General features: G+C 24.5%; 1 protein-coding gene across 1 annotated transcript; it reads left to right on the top strand.

Moving 5' to 3' along the window:
* Window positions 1-20,642: 20,642 nt before the first annotated feature.
* On the top strand, window positions 20,643-21,842 carry LOC145834851 (ATP synthase mitochondrial F1 complex assembly factor 2-like). The gene has a single exon (XM_082942373.1). The coding sequence runs from the start codon at window positions 20,643-20,645 to the stop codon at window positions 21,441-21,443; it is 801 nt and encodes a 266-aa protein (XP_082798499.1). The 3' UTR covers window positions 21,444-21,842.
* Window positions 21,843-22,026: the final 184 nt, after the last annotated feature.

The following is a 22,026-nucleotide window of genomic DNA, read 5'->3' as shown; positions in this document are numbered from 1 at the left end:
ATCCAAATCATATGGACTTGAATGAATATTACAGCATGACCAAAAAAATTGTGCTGTACTCCCAACCCCTACCAAAAATACTTCTCGTCGCCATTGAATAGTCTTTTATAAAACTACTACTTTAAAACATGTAGCCATTAAGTAGTAATATAAGTTAATACGAAGTTGAAGTTATTTAAAGATAATACAGTTTATCGAAATTTTTAACTAAAAGTACCAAGACAGTTTAACAGGGTATTCTAAAGTGGTATCTTAACAGGTTTAAAACAATTACTTGCGGGTTTTATAATATTATTCAAATTATTGGCCTTATCACACTATTATACCATAAAAAAATTTAAACATTTTACTATTGTTCAAAATAATATCTTTTTTAAAGCACACACACCACATATCAATTAAGTATTCAGTTGACAAAAAGTAACATACGGTAAATATTAGCTAAAAAATATAATTTTTTATTAGGAACTTTACTTTTTTATAGTACAGGTTTGCCAAATTTTTATGGCAAATTTTTTCTATGGTTTCAAAATTTATTTTTGGTTTTTTAAACTGCAGGTTTTAGAATCTATCTTAAGTTTAAATTAAAGTTCAACTAAGGTAAACTACTGTGTGAAGTAGTATAAAAAGAACAACATTGAAAAGATACTGTAGAGCTACTTTAAATTTGTTTTTTAATAAAAAAAAAATTTGATGATGACAAAAATTGTTTATGTACATGATAGATTTTTTGTATGAATCAAAACTTTACTACTTAACATGAAAAAGTTGTCTACAGTTCTAGGTTTTTCTCGGTTTTTTAATTGTTTTTGTTCAGAATTACAGGTTTTTTGGCAACCCAGTATGGTAATGAAGATTTTAGTTAATCAACTTCTTTTAATACCAACTTTAGAAAATTTTTATCATTAGTAATGGAGAAAACGTATATACTCACACTTAACTTATTTTTCTTTTTTTTTATGTAAACAAACTATTTATAATAAAATGAGCCATTTAATTCTATCTCCTCATTTAGCACTTTAATTTTATAATGATATCATTCAAATTACTACTTTATATTTAATTTTAAACTTATATATAGTATAAGTTTAGTCTATTTTTGATAAATTTAAAATTATATAGGAATAAATTTCAAATCTATTTTTTAACTTAATGGTAATTTAGTGTTTTCTCTAAACTTGAAAAGCGTGAAAACTTAATATACATTTGGTAAAGCTCAATGGTTTATTTTTAGCCAAGTACAGGGTTGCCTTTAATTCTAAAAATCTTCTTTGAGTGACCAGAAACTTACCTGAGTAACTTTAAACTTCCCTGAGTTTTTTCAAGTCCTAAAAACTTCATTATTTATTAAAAAAATTACAATGTTTATTCTAAGAATATTAAAGAACTAGCCGCAAGGCTAAACATTTTTAAATAAGCACTTGAAAAAAAGTATATAAAGACTTTTCTCCCAAAATATTGAAACTAGATTAATTAAATCTCATTCTAGATCAAGAAAAGTTTTCCCTGAGACTTTTTAAAAAATCTCAAAACTTCTCTGAAATTTTTAGAAAAAATCAAACCTGGCATGAGTTTCCCTGAGTTAAAAAAAAAGTAAAAATTCCCCAATTTTTCTCAAGTTTCTCTAAGATTTTCTATTGTTTAAAAATTTCCTGAGTTTCCCTTAAATCCCTCAGTAACCTGAGTGTGTGGCAACCCTTCAATTAATTTATTAATAAAAAATGACCTTATTTTGATCAGAGAAATACTGTGCTTAAAACTTTTGTCTGTAATTCAATGTGAATAAATTTTTAGATGCCGAAAAAAGCTTTAGCTTTTATATACTTAGTCTGTAGCTACATGACAACACACTCTTTTTTGACCAGAAAATTTTGAAAAAAAATTGTTACATCAACATAGAGAAGGATTTCCCTAAGTTGCCTTTTGGGGACATCAATTAAAATTAGGGGTCATTAGCAGCAATGGGGCTAAAGAGGGGCCATGAGGTCATAATTTTAAACTTACACTAGGTATTAGGGACTTAATGGTGAAGAGAAAAAACCAAAAAAGTCTTACGCATTTTAGTTGATAGGTTTTTGAGAACTGTTATTAGGGAAGGCTATAGCTTTTTTAACTTTTTAAAGGGAGCTTTTTAAAAAAAGTAACCCTGAAGTAAAGCTAAACACAACGCGATAATTTTGGCCTAAAAGTTAAAAAAAAACACAATAAAGTATCAATATTATTTAAGAGATCAAAACATTTCTTAAAAATATCAAAACGTTTTAGCTTTGTATACAAAAGAGCATTTATTGTTAATAAAAATAGCAAGAGGCTAAGAACAAATTTTAAACAAGCTTGAGATTCTATAAAATTGATAAAACTATAATAAATTAGCCATAGTTAATAATTTTAATTGGATTTGAATTAGCTTGAGTGTGCAACAAACCTATTAAAATTATTTCTATTAGATAAAATATAATTTAAGCTTTTTATTAATTCTTTAAATTGGTCAGATTCTTTGTTTTTTAGAGCTGACAAACCTTAAAATATGTATTCACCAAATTGTTAAAAAAGAGACAAACATGTTTAGTTGACAGGCAAAATGTATTAAAATCTAGTCCTTAAGGGCCAAAGCATTTTAATTTCATTATATTTTAGAAAATACTCAATTACCTAATTCAGTTTGATAAAATAGCAGTTCTACATAACCTTTTTTCTATTATATTTAAAGTAGGTTTAAAAATTTCCCTTAAATTGTATGAAAATTGTATTTTTTCTTTTACTTTTTGTTTTAAATCCCAAAAAATACATTCAGGTTTAAAACCTTACTTAGCGAGCTAGATTTACATGCTCGCAGGCAAATTTTTGTAATATTAATTTATTTTAAAAAAATCTTAAGTATTGGCCTGCCAGTCATTTCAAGATTGCTAAAGGTTTTTGGTAAACTCATTCCAGGTTTCCTAAATGTTTTCCAGTTTATTAAAAAAAAGTTTTTGATCCATTTCTGAAATAAAATTATATTTAAGGAAATAAATATGTCTTAATTAGTACAAAAATTTGAAAAGATACTGTATAGTTAATTCAAACGTGTTTTTTAATGAAAACATTTGTAAATGATACAACTTTTTTTCAGTTTTATGATAAATTTTTTGTACCTAATTGAAATTTCGCTATTTCACAATGCAATAATTAAGATAAAAATTCCAAATTTTTGCTCGTATTTTAATAATTATTGTTTAAAATTCCATATTGTTCAAAATTATTCAAATTCAAAACTTTTTAGAAATCATATAACTTTTATTTAAAAGGCCATTTGTTGCCCATTCTTAAATAAGAATTACATAAACTGTCTTTCCTAATAAAAACTTTGTACCCATATAATGTAAAACATTTAGAAAAAATTATTTATTTAATGTCCAATCTTACTAGATAATTAAGATTATTATTTTATAGAAAAAATGATATTATTATGAAGCATTTTCTTTTAATAAAAGGACTGAATTAAAAATAATCAAGTTAAACTGTTTTATTTATAGTACAAGTTTATAAACCTTAGTTTCTAAAAATATAAGTAAAACTAGCCTTCATTAGCCTGATTTTATTCTTAGTCTCAAAAAGTTCAAACTAATCTAAATTTTTTTGGGTGCCCTGAGAGATGAAAAATATTTTCATAAGCTTCAAACTTGCCCTAGTTATTCTGATGGTAGTAAACCATGTATAACTCTTTAGTTTAAGAAAGAATTTTAGGAATAGAATTATAAACATAATAAACAACAACTTTTAAAAGATAGAAAAATAAACTTTTTTTTTGAGTAGTAAAATAAAGTATTAAACATGTGAGGTGAAGAGAGAGTCTTAAATTTTTAAAGTTTCAAACTAGCCTTATTTATCTTAAGTATGAACAAACTTAATTCTTTAATAGATATTAATCTAAAAAATATTATGGAATATTAAACATGTAGGTAAATGAATTGTTTAAACTATGCTCTAAATGAATTTAAAGTTTTTTGATTTTAAAAAACAAAAATTGCTCTACAAAAAAGTGCACAGAATTAACAGTAAAATAGTTCATACATAAACAGTTGTAACTAATGCGTTTTCAATAAAAAAATTTTTTTTAACTTTTTCAAACTAATCTTAATTTTCCTGAGTGTGGGCAAAAATGCTTATTTCTGTAATTTAGGTACCAATTTCAAAAATAGAATTGCAAGCAGTATTTTTCAAAGAACAAAATATTAAAAGTTTAAATGAATAAGTTGTTTAAAATTCTGCTCTGAATAACTTTAAAATTATCAATCTCAAAGAACAGCAATTACCTTCAATTTCTTAAAAAAGTGCACAAAACTAACAATAAGTAGCTCATGAATGCACATTTAAAACTTAAGTATTTTCAATACATAAAAAAAAACTTTTAGAGGTTGAATTTTATTACCGAGCATATTTAATGTAAAACATTAACAATTACTATCAAAAGTAACATTAAAAGAATATATATATAATTGTTTAAAAAATTAATTTTCTAACTCACTAATCTTACTATGTGCATTCAAGCTACTTTTTATAGACATTTTTGTGCTTTTACACAGCTAATATCAGACAACACTGATAATCATTATTAATTTAATAATAAAAAATAATGTCTGTCTCAGACTTATGAAACTTTTACAGTACAATTTTACTTCTAAATTAAATAGATTTTTACCTCAAGTATTTTCTTAAATTTCTATACTTATTTTTGTGAACTACTAATTAAATTTATTACCAAATCTAAATTACTATTATACACATAAATAAACTATAAGTTTATAATTTAAAATTTTGGTCAATTATTTGAGGTAAAAATCTAAAAATAAAAACGAAGATTTGACTCAAAAAACCTTTTAATATTTAAAATATTTTAAAGAAGAAAAACCTATCCAAACCAAAGTACACGTACCTTAACATCAATTTTCAACTACTCACTTCCTAAAGCAACATATAAAACATTATGGACACGTATATGTTCCATAATCCATATTCTCTGTTTCTCAAAGTCCGAAATAGTTTAATAAAATTTACATCAGTGCTTTAATTCTTAAAATGATAGAAATATATTTTTTATTAAGTATTCACTAAGTACTGTGATTTAAAAAAGATTTGTAATTTTGATTTTCAAATTAATTAATATTAAATTAAAAGTTGTTTTACAACAGCTATTATAGAAAAGTACCGTTTCACAGAATTCGTAGATTTTAAACCAGGTTTGAACCCAAATGACTGCTAGCAAAAAACTATATTTAGATATTAATCATATATAAACAGTCTAATATGTTTACTATGAAGTAGAAAATACTTAAACTGTGGAATTTTTAATAATTTAGATGTTCATGTTTGTAATAATATATTGAAAAGAATTATAACATTTTTAATTTAATAAGTTAAAACTAGTTGTTATATATTACTTAACATCGATTATTGGGATAATTTGAATTTTAAAATATGAAAACATAAGTACTTGACAAGCAAAACTAAACAGCTTTTAAAAAATACTTTTTTATAGCTTTAAAACATAATTTGACAAAGAAATGTTTTTCTCTTTATTGATTCTTACTGAATTAACTTGTTCATATTTATCTTTAATTGTAAATATGTCTAACTAAACAATATTTCTTTTATGCTTACTAAGCATTTTATATAAAACTAAAAGCTAACCGCATATGAAAAATAGACTTACTAGAACTTTTTTTTTTAATTTTAAGAAAGTTGAACAACATGTTATATTGTTTTATATAGTTTATTAATATTTAAAAAAATATTTGAGTATTTATCTTTTGTCAGGTCCATATCTGATTTTGTTAGTTTTAAAGGGAATTAAAAGGCAAATTAATACTGTTAAGCATGTTTTTTTAAACTACATAAGTTTGCTCGAAAAACTTTGAAACGCTGCTTTCTTTATAATTAGATAAATAACTGAGTATACTATAATACATAAGTTTATTTGGCTTACAAATACATTTACAATGAATTTTTTTCAAAAATAAGATTTCAGCTATTGAATTTTTTTTTTACGGTGTCGTAAGTAAAAATAAAATAAACAAATAAATAAATAAAATAGGAGAGTTTGCAAAAGACTTTTTGGTTATAAGTATTTCTTAGATACATCGTTTACAAGGTTTTAGTTTTCTTTGCTATTTAAAACAATATTTAATCTTATATCAAATTTGATTTTCAAAACATATATAAACTTTAAACTTTATTAAAAACATTTTGATTAACTAAGTTTTATAGTTTTTCAACATGTGGTACTTATTTAAACATTGTATACAATTAACTTTAATTTTTTGTCTTAACAGTAATTTTATAACGTTCTAAAAAAACTAAACCTAAAACAAGTATGATACTTAAACTTCTATAATCTGCAATAATACTTTAGTGTGAAAGAAACTAACTGTTAAAAAAATTTAAGTTTAGATTGACCAAGTTAGTAGTTATTTAGTTTTTAGATTTACATTTATTAAAACAATATTGTCTTACTTTTTTTTGATGGTTTTATTTACATTTAGATGTGTTTTATAAATAAATACAACTATCACTGACAAAGTATACGAAAAAGAGCGATTGAAAATTAAAAAACTTTTGACATTTAAAACAATGAAAAAAATTTAGAATTTAAGATAAATGTTTTATCAAGTTAATATAACGTTAAAGAATATAAAAAGAACTAAGTTTTTACTACAAAAATTAACACAAACTTTTTGTTCAAAAAACTTTATAAGATAAGTATCATAAGTTTTTAAATCAAAACAAAAAGATAATGTACAGTTTTTAAAGTAAAAAGTAAAGTTAATTTTTATATTTTAAAAAAACATGTTATGTTTCAATTTAAGCAGAAACAGATTATGACTTTCAAATTTTATAGTTATATTAAATATAAACAATTAATGGTTGATAGAAATAAGAGTTTATATATATTTTTTTTTTACAAGAGATCCTTTTTATCTGCCATTTATGAGGTGAGCAAATATTTAATGTTGCAAGTTCAGTGAATTCTGTGCCTCATCTAATTTACCTTTTGATTTACTGTTTAAAAAAAGGTTAAAACTGTAAAAACACATGTCTTTAATTGTATCTTGAATTGAACTTTAAATTACATTTTTTGAAAAACATAGAAAAACTTACATTAATTTTACTAAAATAATTTTGTTTATACTACAAGCTAAAAACGTATTTAGCATAAAAGTTTTATTAATTAAAACAGCAATTTCATGTTTGTTTAACACTTTATATTAAAAATTTGAACAAGATATATAATTGTTATTTAATACCGTTATTTAAACTTTTATTTTTTGTAGTGTTAATAATGGAACAGTTGTTAACTAAAGCTATATAAAACTATTAAATGTTTTTAGTATAATATTCTTTGAATTATTAAACAAAAAAAAACACGAAATAAAAAACTGAAACTTTAATACATTGTTCAAAAAAAATTTTATACCTCACGTCAGTTAGGTTCAGCTCATAAAAATAATTTTAACAAAGTGTGTGAATACTTGTTTAAAAGTAGGTCGAATTTAACGACTCTTGATTGAACGTAAGTTTTATAATGAGCTTTTAATGGCACAAGCTGAAAAAATAAACAACTTAGAAAAATAAATGAACATAAAATTAAGTAGTTAAATATTTTTTTTTGCAAAAGCTAACGATTACAAACAATAAAAGTCTTTAAATTTAGTAGGTGAAAATAGTTTAAAAAAATAAATGTATAAACTTACCTAGATCTATAAAAAACCGAAGTATGACACTTTAAAATTTATAGAAGTTTTGAACTAACGTGAGAGAACTTTATAGCAGTTATATAAATTATACCTAAAAGGCTTAAAATTTCTATTAGGTTTGATAATACAGTATAATGAAATAATTAAAATCAAATTATAACCTTTTATAAACATAGAAAAAGTAGATATTTAAGTATTTTTTTAAAACTTAATTATTCAAAATAATTTTCAAGTTTTAGAACATGTGTTTTAAGTTATTAGATTGAAAACTGTGTAAGCTTCAAAGTAAAACTTAGAACTATTGCATGTTTTTTGAAAGTTCACTAATTAAAATGATAAAAGTAACTCCTAATTAAAAACTTAGCTGAAAACTTGGTTTTTTAGCTGTAGAACAAACAGCAATATTAATCAGTTCAAACACTGTATTTATAATGAAACGATGCTACATACTTACAAAATATTTTCACGTCAACATCGACCAAACTTTTTTATTTACATAACTTTTAATTGAACTTGAAAACCAAAAACTAAAAGTAGATTAAACTTTATTTAAACTTATGAGTTTTGATTTCAATAAAATTCAACTTAGGTCAAAATTAGTTTAAACTTTTAAAATTTTATTTTTGCAATGATTAAAGTAGGTTAAATTTAGTTTAAATTTTCAAATTTTCACCCAACAAAATTAAAGTAGTTCAAATTTAATTTGAACTTTTAAACTTTTATTTTAACAAAAAATAAATTTTAGTCAAGCTGTATGCAACTTTTAAACTTTAATGTTATATTGAGCTACTTTGTTTATTATCAGTAGTAGTGATTGTTTTAATAAAATAAGTTTTAAAAATTTCAATTATATGTATTTTCGCTTTTAAAAATGTTGATAGCTTTAAATCTAAACTATATTTTTAAAAATTTGTTGTTTTTAAAATAAGTTAGTTATACCTAATATCTTTCTTTTTTTTTTAAAATATTCATTAGAGAATACAAAGCTAAACTAATGTATTTTTCTATGGTATTAAGTATTGAATATAGTAATGAAATATAACGGAACAAATCAGTATAAGATATGTTGAACACTGATGAGTATATTTATTTAATTGATTTTTTTTTTCCTTTTTGCTGAAATATTACGATATTTACAATCTGTATTTGTAAAGTATTAAAACACATGTATGATTTTTTCGGTAATATATTGTTTCTTTAAAATTTGGTATAACATTTTGCTTACTTTACATAACAATAATCATTGTATAAATTTCGCAAAACAGACAATATTTTACAGTAGAATTAGTTTTATGCTTTGTTAATCAAGCCTCTCATAAGAATAAATACAAGTATTTAAGTTGTATGCCGTAACAATCTGTAAATTGAGCATAGGAAAGAATTGAATTTTTAAGATGTCTACTTTTTACATTTATAATACAACACTATAAAACGTAAAGCTTAGTGACTAGTCATTTAGTGGTAAATGTTAAAATTGATATGGAATAATATAAAATTAATTAAAACTTACTAAATATATTAAAATTGACAAAAACTTAATGTAAAACTTGATAAAAAATACTATTTATTTTTGTGTAAAACTTTAGCTTTAAATACAAAATGCTTTATTGAGATTTTTTTAAGACTTATAGTTTTTTCTTACAAATTGCTGTTAAGTTTTTCCAGACTTTATTAAATGCCGAATTTTAAAATTAAATGCTTTATAATACTGTTTTAAAAAACATCGACAAAGTAAAAGTATTGTTAATTTCCATGCTTAGTTTATGGATCATTATGTCATATTATCTAACTGTTTGTATATATAAAAATTTCGCGCAAAAATAGGCTTTATTCTGTACTACGTGTAAAATAATATATTTTAACATAGTATATAAACTATTTTTCAATATTTAAGGAAGCTAGAAGTAAAAAATTAAGAAAAAAATAAAAGAACTTCAACAAAAATTAGAAATAGAAAAAATATAAGTTAAGGCATTTTGTGATTATCTTAAACTCGATATTACGTGTAATAAAGTAGGTAAATTATTGTTTATACTATTTTTAAAACTTAATTTATGAATGAACTTATTTATTGTAAGCACTATTAAAATCATTTGTTAACCAAGCAAACAAAATCCTATTTAAGCTATTCGTTAAAATTGTTTTTTAAAAGCTAATAATTAAATAATACGTTTTTGCTATAATTTAAATGCTATATTTTTATATAGCTTGAAATTTGGATAAATAATTTTATAAATTAAGAAAATGTACAAAATAACACTGAGTTTAACTAAATAGTGCATGATACTTTTAAAACATAACTAAACTAAGTTTTTATTTTAAAAAACCTTTAGAAGTCTATAATAAATGATTATTATAAAAAAAAATTAAGCTTTTTTTGTTATTTACTAAAAATTATTTATTAAATTATCATCTGAAACTTTTGATTAACTCTATTTAAAGTATTGTTGCTTTACATTAACAAATAATGCTCTTTAACGTAGCTTCTCATTATAAAATTATAAAGTTAATTGCAAACTGCAGCTAGAATTTTAAAACAAGAAATACATATATTTCATAAATGTTAGTCAATATATAAATTAAATAGTTTTCAAATGTATTTTATACTGTATAAGGTTTTTCGTAGTTTTGTAAAACATATATAACGTTAAAAGTTTAGGTTAATTTGGTTTTATAAATAAAATTTCAAAAGAGAGGCATATATTTTGCTTCAAGATAATCCATTTGAAACCTATTGTTTTAGATGTTCGTTACATACCAATCATAAAAAACATAACTTATGATAGAACTTAAAAATGTTGTTTATTTGACGGACGCTATTTAATACTAATAAGTGTTTAGCAAAACAAAGTTTAGCCACATATTTAAAAAAAAATAAAGCTTTGAGTATGTTTAATGTGATTTCATTAGCGTAAATTGACTGAGTAACTAATAAAACTTAATAGTCACTTGTTAAAAAAAGGTCAAACCTTAAGCATTTTTAAACTTGAGTTTAATGTGAGCTTCTGATCTTATCATTACAATTAAAAAGTTATCTAAATAGAAAAACAAACAAACATTTTCATAACTTTGATTTTTAGCCTTATTGAAACTTTAATATAATTAATATTTAAAAATATGTTTTAAAGTTATCTTATAAAAAACTAGGTTTAGTTAAACATCGTTTTAAAAAAATAATTTTTTAAGAATCTGAAATTATAAGCTATAGAAATTTTATATGAATCTATCATTTTAATTTTTTCAATATTTCCTATCAATTAAGCTAAAACGACTAATATTTAATGTTCATAACGGCTTTCATAATGAAACGAATTTTGAAATAAGTACTTATAAACATAAAGTCCTTAGAAATAGGCTTAATTAACTAATCGTACCGATTAATTCTTTGCTTTAGTTTAAACAACTAATAGTATTGTTTTGAGTATATTTTTTATTTTAAAACATACCTATTTAAACAAACGTTTTGGTTTCTTCACGATGATTCTCACATAAAAAAACTTCTTCTTTGTGCAGTTGATTTGATTTTTTCTTTAAAATTTTTTTTATCATAATTAAAGTTTGTGACTATATGTTTTAGTTTTTATGACATATTATGTTTTAGTTTATTTTAGTTTAATTGAAAGATAATTGTTACTTACTTCATTACTGCTTTCAACGAGTTCAATTTGACAAACACTGCTCTTTTGCATCAGTTTTGTTCGTCTTTTCTTCTTGAAGTAGAAAAACAATACTATGAATGTTCCAACTATCCCAATAACCACCAAAGTCACTACTATAGCAACCAGGGGACTACCAGAATCGATTGAACTATCACATAGTGAGTTGCTATTTAGTGATTCGGTTGGTTTAGAGCACAGAGTTTTGTACATGCTGTTTTCAAAACGCGTATGACCTTGACAAACGTTATGCACGTTGCCAGAAACACCTTCGTCCACATTTATCCATAAAAGATCAAATACTCCAAAACAATTCTTTATGGTGTTGTTGAAAGGCTGCACTCGTAAGACGTTGTTGTACATAAAGCCTTCGACTTTTCTTATTTTTTCAACAAATTTCTCAAAATCTAAAGTTTTCAAGTCGGCGATTGCACTAGAATTTCGGTGGCAAGTTTCTTGAGCTTGGGTGAAGTTTTGAAGGTTTTTAGTTACGTAATAATATGAACCATTAAGGTGAACTCGTTCATTAACATTCTATTATATACAATCCTATAAAATTTTTTTATTTTATTATGTACGATTAAATGCTACCAACTTGTATTAAATTAAGGACTATGAAAAAAAAAATACTTTACCGATTTTAAACTGTTTCAAACAAAATATATTCCAACATTTTGATATAATATCCTTAAAAATAAAACTTCTCTATAGAAAACTACTTCTTCAAAAGTCAAGAAGGTAATTAAAAGTTTTTTAAGCTTTTTTTCACACACTTTAACAAAATCTTTGTTTGTTTTATAACTGAAAAGCTATACTCTTTCATAACTTTTTTGTTAAACGTTTTTATAATTACAAGTGTAAAACTAATATTAAAAAATCTATCTGATTAACTAGAAATACGACAATTCTACCTATGTTTTATAAACTTTAAAAATGTCAGACTAATGCAATTAACAACAGTATAATTAAAAAACAACTTATTTAAATTTAAAGTACTAAAACACCTACTAAAAGATAAGCAGTTTCTTCTTGTAATAATTACCAAAATTAGCTTATCCAAATAATCTGAGTTATATAACTTTTCTATAATTATTATTTTAAGTTTCTATTCTCTTAAAACAAAATACTTAGCTAAAAAGTGTTTATCAAAAGTTTATAACCATTTATTTTACCTTTTAGATATTCTGAATTTTAGTTTATTGTAGTTTCTTTAAAAAAGAGTTCTTTAAAAAAATAAATAACCTAATAAAATTTTAAGAAATTAAAAAACTAACTAAATGAAAAAAATAACATATATAAATGAAATTGTTTTATTACTTATCATACTAACTTTACAAAAAAACAAAAAACAAATTTTCAAGTTTAAGTTCTGGTTATTCTTCATTTTTTTTTTAACTGACTATGCAATGTTAAAGCAAAAACAAAAAAATCTAAAACAAAAAAGTATTATAAAATCAAAAATTTTCAAGCTCAAAGGCGCCGGCCACCAGAAAACGTTTCATTAAAAAATTCTCGTGTATCAAGGCAGAAAATAACTTTTTACGACTGTTACTAAAAATTAAGCTGTACTGAAGTTGTTTCTTTTTAAAATATTTATGAAAAAGTCGACTTATCGAATATTTCAGTTAAATTTTTTTGAATACATATACACTATTATCTATGCTTTTTTATAGTTTAAGATTATTAAAACTTTGCAACAACAGTATATATATATATAATATATAACATGACTTTTAGAACACAAAATCAAATTGATTAATGTATTATGTTATAGAAAATTTAAAGCAAAAACTTTTATAAAGTAGAAGTTTTCTTTTATAAAATAAATTAGTTTACAGAGCTGTTATAGGATCGGTGTAGCAGAAGAAGAAAAACCATCGTATTAAGCAATCATGTTCTTTACATGTTTTTGCCATATATCTTGTCTTACTATTTTTTCTTTGGCATTTTAAGCCATATAGCAGCTTAATTTTTCTTTTTTTCGTTGTAAAAAATTTTAATGAAAACCTTTTGAATAATAGATATAAAATAACACTGATTACCGTGTTTAAAATTACTTGATTTAAGTTTTTAAAACACTAATAAGCAACTAATTGCAAACCATCATGCTTAAATTGTAAGTTATCAGTAGATTTACTTTGTTGAAAGAAATCACAAAATGTTTTCTCTCAATTAATTTTGTTTTCAAGGTTGGTAAAAAATAACACTTTAGAAAGTAGTTTATAAAACTTTACTTTTTTTTAAAGGTTTTGCTTTTTAATTTTATCAATTTTAGAACAAAATATTTTTTTAAATAAATTTAAAACAATACTTTTGGTCACATAATTAAAACTTTAAAGCCGCCTTTGAGGTAAAATTAAGCTGTAATCGATAAATTTTGTAAATACACGGGTCAAGTTCGGATATTCGAATACGTTAGTTTATTTTTTTAAACACTTATAAAACTTATCTAGTTTATTCTTGTTAGTAACAGTTTTTGATACGGTACGAAAATAAATAAATTTTGTACTTTACATGATTTATTTTGTTTATATATTTTTAAGTTGTGTTAAATTTAGTCAAATGCCATTACAAACAAACCTGTAATTAGCAACTAAAGCTGTAAAACCTGTTTTTATTAAATTGTTTTTATCTTATGTCAATTTACGATACATTTTTCACTAATTACTTTTCGCTTTATAAAAATATATATTATATAATATAATATAGATATAATATATATATAATAGTTTGATAGTGAAGCAAGTAAAAAATAAAAGGTCAAAGTATATAGTCCTAGCAACTAGTGCACGACGAACTTTTCGGTTATTGATAAATGTAAAAATCAAAGTAATTATAGTTCTTGTAAAAAAAAAGCGTAAAACTTTTTTATTTCTTTAAATAAATTGCAATAAAAGCAGTTGAAAGAATTTAATAAGACGAAAATTTTTTATATATCGACCAACTAAAAAACTTTTATACAATATCAAAAAGTTAATTTTAATATCTTAAAATAGTTTTCAATATGTTATAATCACTAAATAAGCTAAAGTTATAATACGAGTTTTGCGATAATAGAACAAAAACTTGAAATTATAAATTAAAGGATTCTAAAGAAGTTGAATAAAGAAAAATTCGTGCACAGTTGGGAATTAGCTTAATTTAATTACAAGTATACTGTTAAAATATATCAATAAAAGACGAATACAGAATATAAAAAGAGCTACCGTTTATTACAAATATGTTTTTAAAGTTTCTTCAAATTCTTAAAAAAAGCTTTAAGAAAATAATTAATCTAAATATTTTTTAAAAGTTAGAGTTCAAACTTCTTTAGTTTGTTTTGACAGTCAGTTTTACTAAAATGTTCAAAACTTGAGCTTTTTAATTAATGATTCACTAAAAAATATAGATTTAAAACTAGGTTTTTTCTAGAGTGGGCAATATTGTTCGTTGAGGGCAGTTTTGGCTATAAGGTGGCAGTAATTAGTAAAAAGCAGAGTTTTATAATTGAATCTAAATACTAAAAATGTATTTTTTATAAAATTTGAGCGATTACCTTTAAATTTCTGGCAAAAGGCGTTTAAAAGTATGAGTTTTGGAAACTTTGTTCTAGACTAGACGTTCAACATACTAAGTGATATACTATTTAGCTAATAGCTTACTGACTAAGGGGAATTTTTATTCTTGATACAATTTCATCATTCTATATCAGAAAGTTAACAGAAAATTGTTATGAATCATAAATTTTAATAACATGGTATTAAACTAAAGAATAAGGTACATTGTTAAAAAAAAATGAAAAGCTTTTTAGCATAAGAAAAATTCAAAACTTGGGTACACAAAAAAACTTAAAAAAACTTGAACATTCAATTTATGTTTTGATTCAACTAAATTTTCACTATTTCAAAGTTTCTTACGTACTAAATAAGTTAAAGAAGAAAAATAATTTTGTAAAAAAAACCTTAAATTACACAAAAATACTTAACAATGGAGTTATAATTATGTAAATGAAAGTTTTCTTTTGTTAACTGATTATAAGCAGAAAAAAACTTTTGCATAATTCTAAAACTTATTTACTTAAGAGCTTATTTTATAAAACTTATGTCAAAATTTACTTTTCATTGCATCCGTTAAATTTATATTTAAACCGGTACAATAGAGTTTTTTAAAATTATCTTTAAAAACTTTTTTTTAAGGTTAAAAAAACATCAGCCTCAAACTCTACCCCTAGCAACAAAAACATTTTATAAGGAAAAGTGAGTGTGTTACATCATGTGTAGTTTTAGCTGCCCCATTAGTATTCAACTTTATTCAACCATAAGAAGATAAACAAAAAACCTTATTTTAAACAAATAAAAAACCCTCAGGGACACACGATTTTGAAAAAAACTCACAAGGCCAAAATCTTAACAATAAAAGAACAAATCACTGGAATAATCATAGAGCTCAAATCTCAAAGCAAGTGTTTACCATTGCTACAGCAAACAAATCACACCCAATAACAACCCAATCATGTGATCACTGCCACCAGAGTGAATTCACAATCAGTTGTTGGAAAAATACATTAAAACACTACTATAATGAACACATTAGCATTAAATAACTATAATAAAAACTACTGATTAAGGGCATAGGGAGGTACCACCTTTTTTAAAATTTGATCTTATTTTATATAGTTTTTACTAAGCTACAAAATGCTTTTTACATATTTTAAAAGTTCAAAATATTTATTGAGATATAGCCGGTCAAAGTTGAAGGCAACAATAGGATCCTTATGGGAGGCGCAAACTAAAAAGGAAAATAATAAGAAATCACTAAAAATCTATCTCCTCCTACCTTTTTTGAGATAACTACCTCAAATTTTCAGGAAATGTTCCTTGCAATATTTAAAAATTATGTCGGAACAAAATTTGAAAAAAATAAAAAACAAAAATTTTATAACGTAAAAACTGTTTTTTAAAAACAGTAAATAAACAATCATGTGCACCCATATAAATATCTTTCCCTATCAACAGACCAAAACCAGTCAACCATAAATCAGAATAAACACAGATAAAACTGACCATACATGTGTCAAGAAAAACTGATAACATGTACCAACTAAAAGCAATTAGTGTAATCTGCATGTAACATAAGTTACTCAACCAAAGCATTCCAAACCTACTCAGTTTACTGGTAAAACAAATATTTTTTGTAACTATTTAATCTCATCCATTTTTAGGTTTTTTAAATTTTCTTGATCAACAAAAGACATTTAAAAATTTCTGGAACACAAGACCTCAACTTAAGACCCAAGTACCTGAATAAGTTAAGGTTAAGCCCTGTTCTAGTTCTTTAAACCACAAAGTTTATTTTTCATAATGTCTTTTATTGTGTGTATGAACCATACTTACTAGAGTAAAAATACTGTGGTCAGCCTCAAATCTTCCCAAAGTGTTCAGCATCAACTTACAAACTTGCAAATCATTAAATTTAAGAATACCAGTTTTCACATGAATTTGTTTGAGTCAGTGCAGGCATGCGACAAACATATCTTAAAATTCTCTTCTGCACACTAATAATTGGATTTAAATGACAACTATCAACACCACCCCCAGCAGATGTACAATACTTAATATGCGGATAGAACAAAATACACCATCTTCAAAGTGCTTGCATCCAAATATTATCTCAATTTTGACATCATAAAAAAACTTCTCAAAAGCTTGGATTTAAGGTAGTTCAAATGTGCCTTGCAATTTTATTTGTCGTCTAATACCATACCTAGATATTTAGTATTTTCACTCTGCTCAATCATAAAACCATTTACCTTAATACTGAATTCACTCTTTCTTGCAGTTATGTCAAACAGCAACAACTTTGTCTTTGAATAGTTAATAACCAATCTATTTTACACAGCCATTCATCAATTTTCTTCACCTCCACATTTATAACAGCATAAACATGGTAATAATCATAATGTTGATCACTCAGACAAGCATCATCTGCAAACAATCTCAAATTAGTACTTATAGCTGAAAATATGTCGTTTATATACACAAAAAACAACAATGTACTAAAACAAGAACCCTGAAGTATCTCAACATTCAAAATTTCTCACTCAGAAACAACATTATTTATAACAGTAGACTGACTTCTATCTTTTTAAATTATTTTAGTTAAAATTTTACATTAAGTGTTTTATATTATTCAAGTTTTGATACTAAATTTTTATGAATATCAGTATTAAGATCTTAAGTGAGATCCAAGAACACAGAACAATTTACTTTTTTTTTTCACCCTTATTTACTTAGTTCGTCAACAATCTGATTTCACACTGTTGTATCTAAACCCATATTGTTTACAGTACAGTACATCATGTGACAGAAAGTAATCACTCAGTCTCTCATACAAAATGACTTAAAAATTTTAGAAAACGAAGACTGAAGGAAAATAGAAATAAAATTATTTTATTGTTTTTTTAATCATTTTTAAAAATTGGCACTACCTCAGCATGTTTAAGAAAATTACAAAACAAATCATATTCAACACAATTGCTATACAATTTAGAAAGGTAGGGGGAAATTATTTTTGTACTAAGCTTCACAAAACAAGTACAAGAGACATCAGAACACTCTTATTAGAGTTCATTGTTTTAATAAAATTTTCAGTTTTACTCCCTGATATATTCTTTAGCAAAACAATTTTTAAAGAGTTCAAAAAAATGGACTCAAAATTTTTGATTATTTTTTTACCTATTTCTTTTTATTTTAATTCCCCAACAATATCACGATGCTCATCAAGCACATTGATTTTAAAATGAGAGATAGGCTTAGAAGCAAAAATATTGTTAGATATTTTTCCCAACTTTTTCTGTTTTTTTTTTCCACAACCTGTTTAAAATAATGTTTTTTTAGAGCATTTAATAACTCGATCCAGCATATTTCTTCATTTTTTGAAATAATTTTTTTTTTTTGTTTTATTTTTGATATTGAACTTAAACATCAGATTTTTCTTTTTGATTGGAACAATATTTCCCTTTTTAATCCAAGGTTAAGCTTTTAGTTTTTGATATTTTATATTAAAAGTTATAGTTGGTGCGTGATAAACACTGTGCTAAAAACACTCTCAAACTTATTCTAACACTCATTTACATCATCACCTTTTGTATTACTTATTCTCAATTTACCCAAGTTCCTATTAAGATCATTTAAAAAACTCCAACATCAAACTTACTAGAATTTGAACTTAAATATGATAACACAATACCTTTCAGTTCCTTAACATTTAATTTTATAAATAACAGGCCTATGATCAGATATATCATAATCTACTATATTTGCATTATGTTTCAGTTTGTTATGTTATTATTAGACTTACAGTTTTTATAAAAGTCTTATATGAAAATTAGTTCTATTTTTAATAATTGACGTATCTTCCCTGTGTCCTAATTTAATTTGTTATATTAAAGACTGCAATACTCAAATTCAAGGCGTAAACCATAAAATGATACATTTTTTTTTTGTATTTCACAAGTCAAATATAACATATCTTTTAACTTGAGTTATCTATGTAACATAAGTATTTTGTGAAAAATTTAAGTTGAAAAAGTGTATATTTTTTAAACATACTTGCAGGTTGCCACACACTCAAGATAGCTCAAAATATTTTATCTTTGAAAATCTCTAAACAACACAGAATAACTCAGAATATTTTGAATTTGTTTTTCAGTCTCAGACTGACATAGAGTAGTTATGTTTTTTATAAAAAACTTGAGATACTTTTAAGATCTTATAAAATCTCAGGCCACTTTTTATCCAATTAATAACATAAAATAAACCAATACTATATTCTGATTTTTTTTATAAAACAGAGGGTGGTGATTTTACTTTAAAACCTGAAAAAAAATTGACATAAAAAAAAACCTGAAAAACCTCAAACTTTGTACAATTTTATATGCAAATTAAATTATTTTAGGTTAACTAATAAGTCATAAGAAATAAGTTATTTTATTCAACAAAAAGTTATACATATTTTATAAAATCACAAATAAAACCTTTTTATAAAATTTATCCTTCCTTAAAATTTATTATAAAACACAATTAAAATAGCATTAAAGTATCTTTTCATAATTTTATACTATTGTTTTTTTTACCTTAATTTTAGTTGATAAAGCTTGTAGTTTAAAAATATAAGGAAATAAATCAGAAAATCAGAAAGAAACATCTAAAAAATCAGAGACCACCCAATAATTCTATGTAGTTTTGTTTATTCCAATTCAAATATATTTGTATCATATTTGTTTTTAATTTTATTAATTAGAAATTGTGGCCTTACAATAAAACAAATTGTTGCTTTAAAAGTTGAAGCCTAGAAAATGGAGCTCAAAGAGATACCAATAGTTGTACTTTGACTTTAGTCAAATATGGGAATACTTTTGAAAGTCCTAAAACTTTGTTTCCAAAAACTCAATAAGTTAGCCTAAAAGTGTTATATTGTAAAAACTTAGTCTGTTACTAAAATGATTAGATAAAATTAAAGAAGTTTTATAGATTTTATAAAAAAATCTTAGAAAGCACATTTATTATTGACTATTCCTTAAAAGCTAGATAATACTTTAAGTCATTAAATTTACCCAGAATTTAAATTTCCATATCATAACAAATGTTAGCTTAAAAAAATACTAGGGTCCTCCATTGGCTTTATCAAGTAAAAAAAAAAAACTTTTATTTTTCTTTTATTTACCAATTAATGTTTTTAGAAAAAACACATTGTTTTAATTAAGTTAATATTTCAAGTTAAGGTTTATACTTACTTTTAATTTTTCCAAGGGAAAAATTATCTACAAACAATTTTAAAAGTCCTTTAATTAGTTTAATTAGTTTTTCAGCAACATAATTTTCTTTGAAAACAGGTAGCATAAATTTATTTTCGTTGTAAAAAGAATAAGTTGATGCTAACATAGTTTTAAATCTTCTCATTTTATATGAAGAAAGGTTTAAGGACAATTAAAATTTAAATTATCTAGATTAAATGTAACATTTAAAAAGTGTTAAGCTGAAATTCAGTTCACAGAGATCAAAACTTTAACACTTGTAATTAATAATTTTTTTTTGGCTACTTAGATTTTATTTAAACATCTAGATTCTAGATTTAACACAGAAATTTAAAAAAATAATCTATTTTAAGTTTTCAAAAATTTAACACTTTTTTTTTCTCAATTTGAACATTTTTCTAATTTCATTGTTCTCATATTTAATTTTGATGTTCCAGACTTTTTACAAAGACATCAACAATGTTCAAAAGACTTTCATCATCTGTACTGAAGCTGGCACAAACAAGATGCTCGTCATCAGCATCTCCCGGCATGAAGAAGTTCTACAAGGTGGCCAGCGTCGTCCAGGAAACGCAATCAGGCATGTTTGAAGTCAACTTGGACTCCAGAAAGCTGAAGAGCCCCCATGGCAACATTTTAAAGTTTGAAAATGAGGGACTTGCCCATGCTGTGGCCAACGAGTGGAACTCCCAGCCCGAGGAACTGAAGATGCACAGGCTGCCCCTGACCAGTGTGTGTTACCAGGCAACGGACAGTCATGTGGTCCCCAAGAAATTGGCTGAAAATCTGGTCAATTTTGTCAAGACTGACACAGTGCTGTTCTTCATGGACGACGTGCCGGAATTGTTTGAGCAGCAAAAGGAAAAGTGGGGTAGTGTGATTGAGTGGGCCAACAAAAGGTTTGGCATTGAGGTCCAGCACACAACCGGGTTCAAGATGCCACAGTTGTCAGAAAACACCATACCCGTGCTGACCAATCACATCTTGTCGTTTGACAAGGCAAGTTTATTGTCCATTGAAAAGATGTCTGCAACTTTGAAGTCGCTCATTTTAACCTTGGCGGTCATTGACAGGCACCTGACTTGTGAGGAAGCGGTGAAGCTGACTTTGTTGGAGCAGCAGTTTCAGGCCTCAAAGTGGGGAAATGTTGAGGAGTTTCACGACTTGGAGCTGCAGGAGAACATCATGAGGTGCTCGGCCTGCTACGTGCACATTCAGATGACCAATGAGGTTTCCACTGTTAAGAAGCAAGAAAGTTGATGATGTTTAGGAAATACTGTTTTTAATTGTAAGAAGCATGTGAACTAGAAAATTTTATGAAATAAATCATTTATTTTGAAGTAAGTAAATTATTATTTTTATAAGAACGTTTCTTAGGTAATACTTTAAATAAAGTTTTAATTCATGTTTATGTTATAGAATTTAATTTTCAGTTTATAAAGTTATAATTATTTACTTTGATGTTTTTAGTAAGATTTTGCAAAAAAAACTAGGCAACTTTTTAGTACATGCTATCTAAAGTACTTTATAGTGACTAGTTTATAAATGCTTTTTAGACAAATTTGATACAACCAAGTTCTAGTATTTAGTTACCAACAATTAAAATGTCTATATATGTCAAATTTTGAAAACATTGGGTAACACATCAGCTTAGGTAATTATACATAGTTTTTTTTTTGATCAAGTATGAACTGTTTTGTTTCATTAAGCTTTGTCAGAAGTTTTAATAAGCTTAAAAGCATTATCATTGTGTTTTTTAACAAAAGCACCTTTTAGTTTTAAATTGAAATTTGAGATAAAATTATGTATTCATATCATTGAGACATTTTATAAATTGAAGCAT

This window comes from Thalia democratica, chromosome 1 (assembly GCF_965202585.1).
Source record: "Thalia democratica chromosome 1, ktThaDemo2.hap1.1, whole genome shotgun sequence".
NCBI classification, from domain to species: Eukaryota; Metazoa; Chordata; class Thaliacea; order Salpida; family Salpidae; genus Thalia; species Thalia democratica.
The sequence above is the reverse complement of the archived record's forward strand: the minus strand, read 5'-3'. Positions and strand labels throughout refer to the sequence as shown.